Below are 15,483 nucleotides of genomic sequence, written 5' to 3' on the forward strand. Positions count from 1 at the left end.
CTTGGGCTCAGGTCATGGTCTCATGTCTCGTGGGTTGGGGCCCCGCATCGGGCTCTATGTTGACAGCTCGGGGCATGGAGCCTGCTTCAGATTCTGTGTCTCCCTCTCTCTATCCCTCCCCCATTCACACTGTGTGTGTGTCTCTCTCAAAAATAAACAAACATTAAAAAAATAAAATAAAATAAAATAAAATAAAATAAAATAAAGTCTTAAAAAGTAAAAAATAACATAAGTTTTCTACATTTTAATTTCTGAAGCTCCAGTCTATGGAATTCAGGGATGTTTTTTTCTTTTCTTAGAACAATGTACACATCTCCAAATTTGCTTCTCTCCTTCATTCACACATTGCAGGTCGTTTAGGCCTCTTTTAATACAGAGGTTTAAAATCCCCATTTCCTGTAGGGCAATAGGTGTATTTCAATGACAATACTGTTGCCCCCTCCAAAATGAAAGACTAAAGCACCGGGTATTGAATTTGCTGCTTCCGGGAGGCAGGTGCGAGGGCAGTCTAGGGATTATCTAGCCCACTCTCGGTTGCCAGGACTCGTGGCCAGCCTCTGGCCTCTCTTCCTAAGGGTCGCCCACCACTTGCGACAATGAGCTTCACTGAAGCTGCAGCAGACAGAAGGCTGATCAGAGACAACAGAGGCAGTCGATAAACAGCTGTAGGTCGCAGCAACTATGAATCTGCAGCCAAACAGCCAGGACCTCTGCACCGGAATGTTCACACTGTGAATGTCCATTTACACACAGCCTCCGGCAGGCTGCCCCCCAATCTTCCTGCTCATGTTCCCAGAGGGAGAATAAGTGATGGTGAGCCTCTAGAAAGACAACTGTGCTCGCTTCTCTGTCCAACCTGTTTACACCTGTTTACACTTCCTATTACTCAACTTCTGGGAAATTCCACTTGATAGAATTCTATTATCATTGCAGCAAATTTTTGCATAATGCTTTTTTGGTAGGCTTCTAGCTTTTTGTGTGTAGACTCAAGGATATGGAAAGATTGCTGACACAATGGATTCTCCCAGGCAGCTTCTAAAGTGGACCGGCAAATTGTTGGAGACAGTCTGAACTCAGATTTGCCAAGCCACAGGCAGGGGTATGGTCAGTTACAAAATAGCTTCAGGCTTTACCCGTGAATCACTAGATGTGAAGCTCTGCAAAAGTAATCTTTAACCACTCCTTTAATAATCATAAAAGTCACATCTGCTCCCAAAGGGCAAGGACAATGCCTGGCTTGCTTGCCAGCATATCCAAGACCTGCCACAGCATTGACACTTAGCAGATGTTGAACGATATGTAGAGTGGAAGAATAAATAAAGACATATAAACCTTATCAGAATCACGCTTTGGCCAGCCAGGCACACCAGTTCAGATAACGAGAGCATTTTTTGTTTCTTCATGAAAATACTCAAAGGAAAAACTATACTTTCCATAAACTTGCTCTATAGGATTGCAGTCCTTAAAACATTTGCTTAAAATTTTTCAGTGAAAGTGCTCATAATCATGCAATCTTTACTGACATATCTGGAGAAAACACAAATATTGTTTGGGAGCATTACAGAGTAGAGTTTACTTATATAGAGAGAAAATAAGTATATAGGTGAAAATGAATCCGAGAGGGTACATTTTATGATTCACGATACGAAATTTACTCACTGTTCACAAGAAATGTACTGGCTTCTTTCTCATACCACTTTCCCCAAAGCTTAGATATGCAAACAGATATACAATGTATAACTGCAAATGTGCAAAGCATCTATTGGTTTCATTTCCATTGTTCAGCATATTATTTTTGCCTTCGACAATAATTTATTATCAAACTTCATATTCCCAACAAAAATAAATTATATTTTATGGTAGTTTACAATTATAAAAATACTTTCATATACATTATTAATTTTACTTTTCTTCTTTTTTTAATGTTTATTGATTTTTGAGAGACTGTGTGAGTGGGGGAGGAGCAGAGATTGAGGGAGACACAGAATCCGAAGCAGGCTCCAGGCTCTGAGCTGTTGGCACAGAGCCCGAAACGGGGCTCGAACCTACAAGCCGTGAGATCATGACCTGAGCCAAAGTCGGACGCTTAACTGACAGAGCCACCCAGGCATCCCTAATTGTACTTTTAAAAACTGTCTTACTAAGTAACTAAAGAAGATATTACAATCACTCTTCATTGTAATATTCCCATTTTAATGAGAAGGAAATTAAGGATTAAGCAGAAAGGTATTAACTCCACATCTCAGAGCCGGAAAGTGACAAAACTAAGACTGGCACAGAGTCATAGCATGCCCAGTGCTCCATGCACTTAATGGACTCACAGGGGCACCTGGGTGGCTCAGTCGGTTAGGTTAAGCATCGCTCTCTTGCTTTCAGCTCAGGTCATGATCTCCAGGTTTCGTGAGTTCAAGCCCCACACTGCACTGGCAGCTCAGAGCCTGAAGCCTGCTTGGGTTTTGCTCTCTGCCTCTCTCTCTGCCCCTCCTCCACTTGCTCTCTCTCTCTCTCTCTCTCTCAAAATAAATAAATAAACCTAAAAAAAAATGGACTCTTATACAGATCTTCAAAGAAACCTTTTTCTCTCTCTGAAGCAGATCACTGCCAACCTCATGACCTCATACATTACCTAAGTATTTAAATGTCAGTTTAGCTAAAGTGGCAAAAATGGGTCAATACTAGATAGCACTCTGACTCAACGGGCCAGGTTGTTAGGCAAATTATTGCAAACTTTATTCAGGAATCACACCTGATAAGGATATAAATAAGGGATAAAAAAGAGTCATGGAGGAAGCAGGAAATACATAGGGAAGAAATTAGTAATTCAGTAACTTTTTTAAGATAACGAAGATGTGTTGAAAGAAATATCCAGTGACAAAAAGAAGCATGCTCCAGTCAATAAACCCTCTTCCACAACCACTGTCTTCACCCCTATGTTGCCAGGCCAGCTGCTCTGGCTAGAAAAGGGCCATAGCAGCCATGGAAGTTCCTGGGGATGAGACTCTGGTCTAAACTGGCACAGCCACATTTGAGCCCCTGGTCCTCAGACACACCCAGCTTTAGGCCACCAGCACAAGTATGCATCTAACACAGGCCCGGTAAATCTCTCATTATAAGTGGGGGAGGCTGGGCAAACAGCTAGTTTCCCACATTTCATTCAGTATTCAGTACCCCAAGCTATTTCTTATAGCAACTCTTTTGAATATCCCATGTTGTTCAGAAATGCATTATAAAGTTAGGCACAAGAGCTGAGAAGATCAAAATTATAAACAAGTTCACCTTCATCTCTTGAGTTTTTCAAAATTAGTTTCCGAAGTGAAGAGTTTCTAGGCTCAATTTCTCTGGGTCAATTAGCATCATTTATCACAGCTTAGCTTATCCCCTGACTTCTACTAAAAATAAACAAATGCATGCATGCAGACACCTATACATGTACATATGGAGGATAAGTGAAAATCAAGCAGTTTCCTAAGATGGTCTCTTCTATTCACAGACATATTAATTACTATCACCTCTTATCTGGATTCCAACATTTTTTAATTTTAAATTTTTATTATTTTTTTTTGAGAGAGAGAGAGAGAGAGAGAGAGAGAGAGAGATGGAGTGCATGAGTGGGGGAGAGGGGCAGAAGAAGAGGAAGAGAGAATCCCAAGCAGGCTCCACTCTCAGCGTGGAGCCTGATGCGGGGCTCGATGCCAGAACCCTGAGATCATTGATTTCAGATCTCAGCTGAAATCAAGAGTCAGACACTACCCTGTGAAGCAGCCAACTCTTAATTTTGACTCAGGTCATGATCTCAGTTTGTGAGTTCGAGCACCCCACAGGGCTCTGAGCTGACAGCACAGAACTTGCCTGGGATTCTCTCTCCCTCTCTTTCTGCCCCTCTTCCACTCAGGCTCTCTCTCTCTCTCTTTCAAAATAAATAAATAAACATAAGAAAAAAGTCAGACACCCAACCCACTGAGCCACCCAGGAGCCCCTGGATTATAATTTTAATGAAAGCCAATCCTTAGGTCAGGCTTGCTTTTGGAAACATTGCTTTAGAACTTTAAAATACAAACCAGAATAAGTAAACAAAAGTTTAAATAATAACTACCTGTATAAATTACCATTAAGCAAAACAATGTATATGTTGGTGACAAAAGTGACCTAAAAATTAAAAATCTTGAATTTGAGCTAAGTTCTTCCAAGCTGTATGACTTTGGACCAGTTATGCCAAATGAAGGGGTATTAACTTCTAAAGTCCTTTTCACCACCTAAAATTCTGTGAATTTTTAATGTTGGACTTAATCATGAGGCAAAGACAATAAAATAATGAAAATAATAAAACCCATGCTTTAAAGCAGTCCCCAAAAGAAACACTTCCAAAATTATGAACTGCTGGTCTGCAATGTACACAAAACTGCATTGCCATGTGCAAAGTGCCTCTGTCCTCTCTTCCTCCCCCCGCCCTCTTCCCCTTAGATTCTGACAAGACTAGGCCACCATGCCTTCTTGATGTTACCATTAGTGGTCCATAGCTGGGAACCAACGAATGCAACTGCCTTTTCCTCACCATATACTTTCTTTCCCCTCAAAGGATTATAAATACACACACATGTCTACCACACTTTCTTTGCTTTTACTTCTCATGCCGCACTAAATTCTATCTTGAGTAACCACACTGTAGTTTGGTTGTCTTTCCAGAACCCATCCTCCTATCTGTTGATAAATGATGGTTTGATCCACAGTGCCCCCATCAGTCCACGTGACCTGAGTGGGGATCTAGAGCTGAACCCAGAATCCTAGTGGATTAAGCCAATCAGTGTACTTGCCCCCCCTCAGTTGGAGCCTTAAATCAGGGGGGCTGGATACGTGATTGCTGAATCTAATCAGAGTGAACCTCGGGGCCTTTGCAGGTGCAACCACCACATAAAGCACACATTTTCCAAACACACGTGAACCAAAAATCTTGTGGTATGGGAGCGGCCAAAGCTACCATGCCTCTAAATGGAGCTTAAGAATGAAGCTCCTGGAGTGCCCCAGAGCTAAGCTGAGCAGGCAGCAAGGGATCATACCCCAGTGGAGTTATGTGAACTCGACATCAAGCTTCAGCTGAATCGTCAGTTAGGAGAGAAAATAAATTCTACTTGTATCCGGTCTCGGTCGCCTTTTCTGCCAACAAGCAACCAAAAATATGTTTACCTGCTACAGACATGTAAATATTCAATAATGAATTTGGGTTCTACAAGTTCCTCACACACCTGAGGCAAGTTATGACGTAACCTCTCTAGTCCTCAGTTCACAAAGCAGAGAGGATTCCTATCTTAAAGGATTATCATGAGGATTTAAATTCATGGGAAACATTGATCATAAGGCCTGGCAGGTCGTAGGCACTCAGTACATGGCTGCTTTTATTGTTTTTTGCAAGAGCTCCTCTCCCATGTGTGCGAGAATAAATTAACCTAATTACTGCTGACAAGAATCAAAGTAGAAGTAGTACAAAAGGAAAGCTCTAGAATGTGTAGTAAATTTAGAAAATATAACAAGTCAAAATCTTCAGACTCTAAAGCTCTTTAAGGTGTCTAGAAGTACCTTTCAGAGTTTCTCTCCATCACTAAGCCGCACTCTAGCACTGATCTATCTGGAATTAAGCCTCTTCCGTTAAACACCAGTGTCTAGAATAAGTACCTGTGGAAATCATTGATTTGTAGTTTATTTATTAATCCAGCAACCATATTCTTTGTATTTCGAACAACACAGGTTAAGAGACTTTCACTTACAGTATCAAACATGCAGAGAATTCTGTTGTGTGTTGCCCCAAACTCCAGCTCCCAATATCATAACACAACCAACTATTATGGGTTAATATTAATTTATATTTCTTGGTTTTCATTAGTCTCTGCCATAACCATGTCATTATGCCAGTATTGTCTAAATCGCTAGTGAATGGCAAAAACAAATATAGCAGTGGTGATTTAATCAGAGACTTCACTGTTAAAACAGCCAGCCAAAGTAGACACGTTTAGAATAGCAAACGGATAACAAAACACACTTACAGCCTCATTAATAAGAAGGCAATTAGGTCTTCTGGGAAAATTCATTTTCTAAAAGAATGCTAAAGCAAGCTATAAAATGCAAGTAAAATTGTGTTTTGACATGAATACTATACACTGTCTATTACATCATAATTTTTCTCTTGAGAAAACTGACAAGAATCTGTTCTTAAATATGAGCACAAAAGATAGTAAAAAGAACACCAGTTATATTTAATGCATTCTATCTAATTCTCATTCATTACATTTGACTGTCCTTAAATGAGCTCCTTATTACAAAGATCTTTAAATTACACGTAGAAGCAAAAGATAAATATAAAACAAGAAACTGCTGCTAGTAATATCAGAGAGAATATCATTTCCTGTATCAACATATCAGTGTGCTAAATAAAAATTATTGGCATAGGGGTGCCTGGGTGGCTCAGTTATTTAAGCGTCCAACTTCGCTCAGGTCATGATCTCACAGTTCGTGAGTTCGAGCCCTGCGTCGGGCTCTGTGCTGACAGCTTGCAACCTGGAGCCTGCTTCGGATTCTGTGTCTCCATCTCTCTCTGCCCCTCGCCCGCTCACACTCTGTCTCTCTCTGTCTCTCAAACATAAATAAACATTAAAAAAATTTTTTTTTATTTATTGGCTGATATCACATTTGGTCCCTCGATAGTATCCTTACCTTTAAATATGTTCATAGCCAAAACTATTTATATTTAGCCTTGTTTTATTCTCTTATGAAAATATTTCTTTCAAAACTGTTTGAGTATTCTTTTTAAAAAGTGAATACTACTGCTGTTTTGATGTGTCTGCGGCGTTAAATTATAATTAAGTAAATACTGATCAGAAATATAATTCCAGGGAAATAGGGAAATGTGTTTCACATTGTAATTAATCCCTTCACAATACTCTTAGAATTCTACAGGAAAGTGCATGTGACAAATCTTTTCAAGATGAGCTTTCTTTGTCCTAAAGCAGTATTTCTCAAAATTCAATGTTCAAGCAAATCACCTAAGGGTTTCATTAAAATGCAGATTCTGAGTCAGTTGTTCTGAGAAGGGCTCTAATAAGTGACTCCAAGATCATCACAAGTTCCCAAGGCTGATGTTGCTGGTCCCTGGACCACAATTCAAGCAGCAAAATTCTAGGGCACCTTGGAGCTGATGAATCCAATGACCATGAAGCATTCAGTCATCAACCCCTAGGTAGGCTGTGAAGCCACCAGAAAGACTTCCTCTCTACTCTTGAATTTGCTGAATGACCCAAGGAGAATCATATCAAGGAGCTGTGGCCAGTATGTCATTTAAGCAGCTGCGTGGTCACCCCCCCCCCAACAAAGATTAGGGGAATCTCTGTAGCTGGTCAGCTGCTACTCTGGACGGGGTTTGGAGAATCAGCCTAAAAGCAGCTGGTTAAGGAACAGGCTGACTGGGAAGGGTTTATATAAATAGACACCAATCTGGAGGAAGATTTATTATTTCTTCATTAAAAGTATAGTACAATATATTATATACTCCATAGTTCATGTGTCCATGTCAGTGTTTTCATCTATGAAATAGGCAAAATAATTATCTATTTGCAATACACTTTCCAAAATATAAGTACAGGAGTTGGATTCCATCTGTAGATGTCCTTAGCTTCCTTCTCACCTGAACCTTTGGAAGATGAAATTCTATCATTGTTAAGATGTGTGTGTGTGTGTGTGTGTGTGTGTGACATACACAAAACACATACTTCTATCTTTCAGCCTTCCCAACAAATTAATGCAGTCACTCACCTAGACACTCTTTTATTTGGCCTTAATTCTGAGTTCCTCTTACAAAGGTAATTCCAAGAATGACTACCTGCAGAAAAATTCAGCCAGCACTGCCTTGTTCATCGTGTTTAGTAACAGAGCCCTACAATCATGTAAAGTGGAAACACAGATTATTTCACTCAGGACTACTCAATTTGCTCCTAAAACAATTGTAAGTGACAAAATAAGCCACTTGTAATTTTTAATGGATTATCAACACACAGAGGAGAAAGCCAAAGACCCCAAGCAGAGTTAAGTGGCGATATGGCAATGTTCCCCGACTGGATCAATGCAGTCCTTCCATCCCAGGCCCAGTGTTTTCCCAGAACCTCGACACTCTGCAAAACCTCACAAAACCCAGTTGAATTATGTATGTTCAAGCTTTTTTTTAACGTTTATTTATTTTTGAAAGAGAGAGAGACAGAGACAGAGCACGAGCAGAGGAGGAGCAGAGAGAGGGAGACACAGAATCCAAAGCAGGCTCCAGGCTTGAGATCGTGACTTGAGCTTAACCAACTGAGCCACCCAGGTGCCCCTGTTCAAGTTTTTATTACTAAAATATTAACTACAAAAGAATTTCCATAAGAATACTTCAGGAAAATAAACATACTGCTCACAACACAATCTTCATGGAACTAATAAAAACTTTTATGTGGAACTAAGTTTCTTTAAGAACACTGTTCATAAGAACACATTTCTACTAAGATGGAGTTTGAAGTCTGTAAACTATCTACCTCCAGAATTCTGATATCAAACATTCAAACATATTTTCTTCATTTTCCACAGCATAGCTGTATGTAACTTATCTCATGGATGTCAAAATAACAGGCAATAAGGTCCTCAAGTGTGCTCTATCCCCATTTACAAAAAGGAACTTAAAGTCTCTCTTCCATTCAGAGATATATAAGCACAAACACTGTGACATTAAAATACCATTTCATGAAAAAATAAAATATCATGTCATGGATGTACATACAAGTTTATTTCTGGCTTCAGTTAAAATTAAAATTATCCTGGGGCGCCTGGGTGGCGCAGTCGGTTAAGCGTCCGACTTCAGCCAGGTCACGATCTCGCGGTCCGTGAGTTCGAGCCCCGCGTCAGGCTCTGGGCTGATGGCTCAGAGCCTGGAGCCTGTTTCCGATTCTGTGTCTCCCTCTCTCTCTGCCCCTCCCCCGTTCATGCTCTGTCTCTCTCTGTCCCAAAAATAAATAAACGTTGAAAAAAAAAATTTTTTTTTAAATAAATTAAAAAAAAATTTTAAATTATCCTGATGGACAGACCTACTTACCTCGTTGTCAAATCCCAGTTTAACACATCATGAACTGGTAAGATATCATTGTCAAGATATCACTGTTCAGTAACTATGACAAACAGCATGAGTTTTGGTGAAAAAACAAGTCATGTTCAAAAGCAATTATAACCTTTTTAGGCAAAGAGAAACACACTTGATAAAGGAACACAAAACAAATACATATGATCAAAGGGTAAAGTCTGAGAGGAATACACAGAGGGAAATTTTTACCTCCACAGAATAAGAAATGAATGTGTTTGGACAAAGGCAAAGGCTGATTCCAATAAACAAATCAAAAACAAGGCTTCTCCCCTCTCTTTAGAAAATTAAAGATCAAACACACACACACACACACACACACACACACACACACACACACAGAATCCTAGTGTTCTTTGTTTTGTCTTTAAGAACAATCTGTAAACTCTCTTGATGTTTCCTGCTCTGAGTCGTGCAGTATTCCTCTTCCTGCTCTCCATGAAGAGCAAGCAGAGGAAATGGGAACAGCACAGGGCAGATGAGGACAGCATTTTCCATGCCTCTGAGAAGTACATCCATATTTAGCATGATTTACACTGTCTTTAATACCACCTTGAGCAGACCTAGATCACTGCACTTCAAAAGTATTAGTAGGCAACAACACAGTTTCTCTCTATAGGACCATATCACGTGAATCAAATGTTTTTTTTGAAGGCCACAAAAATGTGTTGTAAACCATCATTGGTAGAAATGTGAGATTTGGTGGGAAAATTGGCGTTTGCTCTGGGTACTGGTTGAGTCACATTTCCAGTTTTTAAGAACAGGTCCAGCACCACAAGATATTCAGTGAGAACAAAAAGGCTGTGATTTTGTGTGTGCACATGTGGGCTTTGTTGTTGCTAAAGAGGAGTGGGAAGGAGGGTGGGAGAGGGGAAGAGTGGCAGAGGGGTTGACATAGTTTTCAAATTCGCATTTATGAATACAAAGAGAAGAGCTGTCAGCAGCACACTTGCCGAAGCCCAAATAGCAGCCAGACCTGCCTCTTCCCGTCTGGGTAGGCCAGACACAAAACGACATCTTGCAATCTAGGAAAATCAGCAGAGTCAGATATATGGACAACAGTAAGAGAAAAACCAGTCCTGGAACTGTCCAGTTACGTATCATTACTAGCGTCAGAATTTAAAGTTTCAATGAATTGAGGGACGAGGAAATCAACAAGCGAACCTTGAGACAAACTGTTTCTGATGTATTTTCGTAGTAGGTAGTAAGTACAAAAGACATTAACTCTACATACAGAGACATCAAGGAGTCAGACAACAGGAAAGTGTCATTGTTTAGATGAGTTGCAAGGTCCTATGGGATCAAGTGAGTGTGCGCTTACAGTGTGACATGTCAGGAACTGTATGCTAGGTGAAGTCAGGATCTTGAGCTGCATTTCCAGGCTCACATCATACTAGAGACACAATAGTCCCTCTCTAGGTCACTGATAAGACTGCATCTAAAACCATGCATATTTTTTCTCCTTACTGAGATGAAAAAGCTGAATAACCAAGAGTTGAACAAACAGCTAAATGAATGGACTGAAAATATAGTTCTTCTGTTGGTAGAATACTAGAAATGTTAATGACCCTTCCACAAGAAGCTCAAGTAACAATTTACAAGAGGTAAGCAAAAAAAAAAAAAAAAAAAGGATAATTTGTCTCACTGTGCTGATAAAATTATAGTCTGGCCAAACTAGCATGTTTATGTTTAATAAAGATTAAAATGAATGACCAGCGAGGGAAACACATACACATGCTCCTAAATTGTCACACACAGTGTGGCAAGGACACACATATACTATCCTCACTCGGCGAGTGTGGGAGCGAGCAAAGGTGACTCATGTCAAGGTACTTACCCACCTTAATGTATGATGACTACACCCCCAGAGAACTGCATAATGCTTTACAACTTACAGTGTCTGTTCACATAAATTATTTCATACCATCCTCATAAAAACCAGGTGGAAAGGTTAGGACGGGTATTATTATCCCCATTTTATAGATGAGAAAGCTGAGCTTCCAGGTGACTTCATCTGTGACTCGTTTTGTCAGTCATCTGAGTCCTAGTACAGAAAACTTTCTCCTATTATAATATCAAGAGATAACATTGACACAATCCAGTGAATAAATGTCAATGCATCTTTGTGCTTCTATGCCTCAGTTTCCCCAGCTATGCCGCTGGTATCGTTTTAAGTGAAAGTAACGTAAGTTGATATTCATAGGCTGTTCTGGTTTTAAAGAGGTTCACCATGAAGCATTTTTACACTTTAATTCCAAAAACTAAGAAAAAAATCACAGTCATGAAAAAATATTCTTAAATCTGTGGTTTAAACAAAGCACACTGGATGAGTATATGACATATCCAATAATCCTTATTCTTTCAAAATTTGCTTTTGACACTTACTACATTAGTAGCCACATGATAATATCTAAAAGTGGTAAATTGGCCTTAATGGATGTGATTTAAAAGATTTATTTAAAAGGTTATTTAAAAATTCTTAACATATATTTGTTTTAGACTTTTAAAGCATTTTGTTGAAATTCCTTAAAAGAAATAAAAGTGCATTATTTAAAGTAGAATATAAGGGAAAAAAACAGCAAGAAAGAATACAGCTCCAATGTCTGAATCTATGTATTTGCAACAAATCTGACTACCATAAAATCTGAGGGCAGCAGAATACCACATGGCTTAGGAAAGCCAAAACATGAAAATCTTTACAAGACAAACTTTTAATTCATGGAGAAAAAGGCATATTCACAATCTGACTTTAAGCAGGGGGAATAAAAAGCATTCATTTCTGGGCATCTATGTAAATCCTGAATGACAAAATTTTTAAGGCACAGTCCTGCAAGAATTGCATTTATCAGGACTGCACATTCTCTTTTTTACATGTAAAACATAAAGTCAAATGTTTTACATTGTCACTAAAGCAAAGTCAGGCATATTTAGTTAAATTACTTAGAACTGGATGCCAACAAATGCAATTGTTCATTAGAGATATCTAAACTCCAGGGATCAGAAAAGCTCATCTACACATTCTGTTAAGAGGAAATTTAATATTTACTAAAGGGTAAATAACATTGGAAAAGGCAAAAATAAAAGTTTCTTTATTGCTGAAAATTTGTCCATCAGCTGTTGAGACATTAATGGTTGCAACTCTTGAATACATGTAAGTTTAATCATGCAACTGGTAGGATTCAAACTTTCAATTAACAAACTACATGCCTTTTGAAGCGTAGGCTCTCAGTGCAGTAACAAACACTGTGCAGAAATCAATACCCACTCTAACTTGCCTGCATATAATGACTTACATCAAGCAGGGTTCCGATACCAACCGGCATTGTATGTCAGAGACGCATGCAGTAGAAATGCTTACTCCAGAAAGAATTAAATTAAGCCATCGGATCATTCATTGCATAGATCTGTTGCACTGCATACATCACCGATATACATAGCTTTTCCTCTACACGCTGCATTTCATAATCTGCCTCAGTGCTGTTGTCCAACTCCTTTTACAGAGTTCCACAGAAGGGGAGAGGGGATGGGAGGGAAATCAACATCCCTCCGGATGAAAACACTCTGAGTTTATTTCCGGGAAACAGGACAGCCACAACAACCGACAAGTGCAAAGTAAGTTCGTTCTCGTTCTCCGCGTCCTGCGGCCTCAGCCAAGAGCGCGGCTGTCACTTCCCCGGTCTTCTCCATCACCCCTCGGCCACCAGTGCATCTCCATCTGCACCGCGAACCAGGGCAGCACTTGGGCTTGCCAGCCGAGCCGAGCTGGGTGGACTGGCGAGAAAAGTTGTCAGGACCGGCGAGAGGCAGACAAGCGCCCGGAAGCCCGCTCCGGAGCATGCACCTGGTGAAACTTCAGAGCCCCCAGAGGAGAAACCGAAAGAAGCAACCAAGGAAAGATAATAAAACTGGAAGGGTACAGAGTACAGGGCTGGGAGAGACGGGGTTTCGCGGACTTCTCTAAGTGGCTTTACCAAGAACCCCAAGAGCCAACCTGCAAGACCGCACCACATCCCTCCCTTTGGGCTCTCCCAGCTGCCGGCGGTCTTTGATAGCCCCCATCATTCAGGCGGGCTCCGGGGGTCACCGCGCCAGCTTCGCAGTGCTCCGCCGGAGGAGCGGACTGCCACCGCCCGGGGTCAAGCTTCCCCGGCTCGGCGCCCAGACCTCGCTGCGCAGGACGGCTCGGTGTGGATCCTTAGAATCATATTTCAAAACATCTTACAGGCTCCGCCAACACACACACAGAACCTACTCCACGCAGTGCCCTAACCCACAGGGCAAAACCGGGAGCAGCCAACACCGGGGGAGGAGAAAGGGACTGGGGGAGGGACAGGGAAGTAGTTAGACAATAGTCCAGGGAGGTTATTCCCAGGACAAAAAGCACCTGGCAAAGCGCGCCGAGGTCAGTCCCTTCCAGTCTCCACATTTCTGACAATGGCTTCCCGGGGACATTTTTTTTTTTTTTTTTTTTTTTTTAATGCTCCAGAGGCAGACAGCAACAAGCCCGCACCACGAGCAACAGAGTAGCCGTCCCCAGAGTCGTAACTACTTTTTCCTTCTCTCTTCCCCAGCGCGGTTAGCGTGCGCTGGGCGCCGAGGCTACCAGTTTAAAATCAAGGTCTCCCCGCGCTCCCGGACAGCCCTGCCAGCCCCGGCCCGGAGCGAGCCTCCGAGAGGAACAATGGGGTGCGGAGATGAAAGTTACCTGCGCCAAGTGGCGCCCAGCCTGGTGCCCCGCGTCCTACCTAGCACAAACTCTGGGGACATCTCTCCCTCTGCCCTGTGCCGCTCCCCCCCCCCGCCCCCCACACACACACCCGACTCCCCGGCCGCGTAAGCTTCCCGCGAATCCTTGTCCCCGGCCCCGGCAAGGAGCCGGCTCCGGCCCCCGCGAGCCCCGGGCCGGAGGCGTTCGTCGGGACTCCGGACAGCCCCCACCCCCCTCCCCGAGCCGCCCGAGCCACTCACCTGCGGAGAACTGGCCTTGGGCCGACCCCAGGGGAGACCAAGGGGAGAGGAGCAAGAGCGGCACAAAAACAGGCAGCGCCGCCGCCGCCGTATCCATGTCGACTTTGGGAGAAGTTTCAAGCAGCTTTGCAAAGAGCTGCCGGGGGGATCGCAGCGAAACCCACGGCCGAGGTGCCGGCCGGGCCTCGCGCGGTGAGGGCGGGAAGTCCACGGCAGCCCGCCGGCACTTTTGCCTTCTTCGCGGTGCCCAAACTACCGCTGGGGCGCAAGCGTCGCCCGCGTCGCCGGCCGGCCGCGGCGGCAGCTCTCCATGCTCGGCGGAGGCTGCTCCTGTTAGTCAAGAGTTACTTTGCTCGGGGAGGGACGAGGGCGGAGCCGGGGGTGACGTCGCCCCGCGGGCTCCGGGAGCTTCGGAGGAATGCAGGCTCGGGCGCGGCGCCGCCGCCTCCTGCCGGAGAGTCGCGCGCCAGTCCCGGCCGCGCGCCCCGCGCCTCTCGCCGCCTTTGTTCGCCGCCCGCCGCCGCTCGGGGGAGCGGGCGGGAAAGGGGACCTGCGCGGTTGGCTGCCCAGTTCCAGAAATCGGAGTTTGCGAGGCGACTGTTTGGTAAGCAGTGTGGCCGGACCACAGAGGACGGGCGCAGAGAAAGCCCGGCCGCCCGGACAGGGGCGTCTTGGGCTTCTGTGCCTGCGGTGCAGGTTCCACCGGAGCGGTGGCCGGTAGGAAGAAGCGGGAGTGGAGAAGCGCCCTAAGGAAACACCCACCTGCATTGAAAACTCCCTGTTCCTTATTCTTGTAATAAGGAATAAGACACCTGACCCCACCCCCAGGAAACTTGTTGTCCCTTATTATGCAAAAATAAAACTTGAAGCCAATAAACGTTCGGTAACTTTCCAGTGTGAACAGCTGGCGTGTCTCCTTTCTGGTTTATTTGTCATTTTCCGAATGTTTGGATTTACTCTCTGCTTCGCTGACTTTGCTTGTGGTTCTGAAACCTTCCGGCCTCTTTCCACGTCTTCCCTCAGGAAGAGCCTAAGAACTGCATCAGCACTCATTATCCCTTCCTTTCGCATAGGTCTGCTGGAGTAGAAAAGGGCTTCAGCTTTGTTTTTAATATCTAATAGGTACTTAAGACATAAGTATTTAACAAAAGGACTTTGCACCGACAATGAAAACAGCAACGGATGATTTCATCCGGAGGAAAATGATGCTATATTATGACAGTAAAGTATTTTACAGTTTGCTGGTTCTTCAACAGCTTGAAGTGGTTTCACCATATGCCACACTTAACTTGCTTCTGCGAAAAGACTATATAGTGCACACTTTATTTCTTTTTGTAAAATATCAAGTAAAATAGATGCAGTCACAATTG

The 15,483-nt window shown here is 42.9% G+C and overlaps 1 protein-coding gene across 10 annotated transcripts in view; it reads right to left on the reverse strand.

Annotated features, from left to right (window-relative positions):
- The window catches only part of PTPRK (protein tyrosine phosphatase receptor type K), a 562,492-nt gene extending 547,934 nt beyond the window's left edge, over positions 1 to 14,558 (reverse strand). For 8 of the 10 annotated variants that reach the window (XM_043592297.1, XM_043592290.1, XM_043592294.1 and 5 more), the window contains exon 1: positions 14,114 to 14,453. In XM_043592297.1, coding sequence (XP_043448232.1) covers positions 14,114 to 14,210 — 97 coding nt within the window. In that variant the 5' untranslated portion in view covers positions 14,211 to 14,453. Of the gene's footprint in view, positions 1 to 14,113 lie in introns of all 10 variants that reach the window. The other 2 variants (XM_043592298.1, XM_043592299.1) reach the window with 2 other exon arrangements.
- Positions 14,559 to 15,483: the final 925 nt, after the last annotated feature.

This window comes from Prionailurus bengalensis, chromosome B2 (genome assembly GCF_016509475.1).
Source record: "Prionailurus bengalensis isolate Pbe53 chromosome B2, Fcat_Pben_1.1_paternal_pri, whole genome shotgun sequence".
Classification (NCBI taxonomy): Eukaryota; Metazoa; Chordata; class Mammalia; order Carnivora; family Felidae; genus Prionailurus; species Prionailurus bengalensis.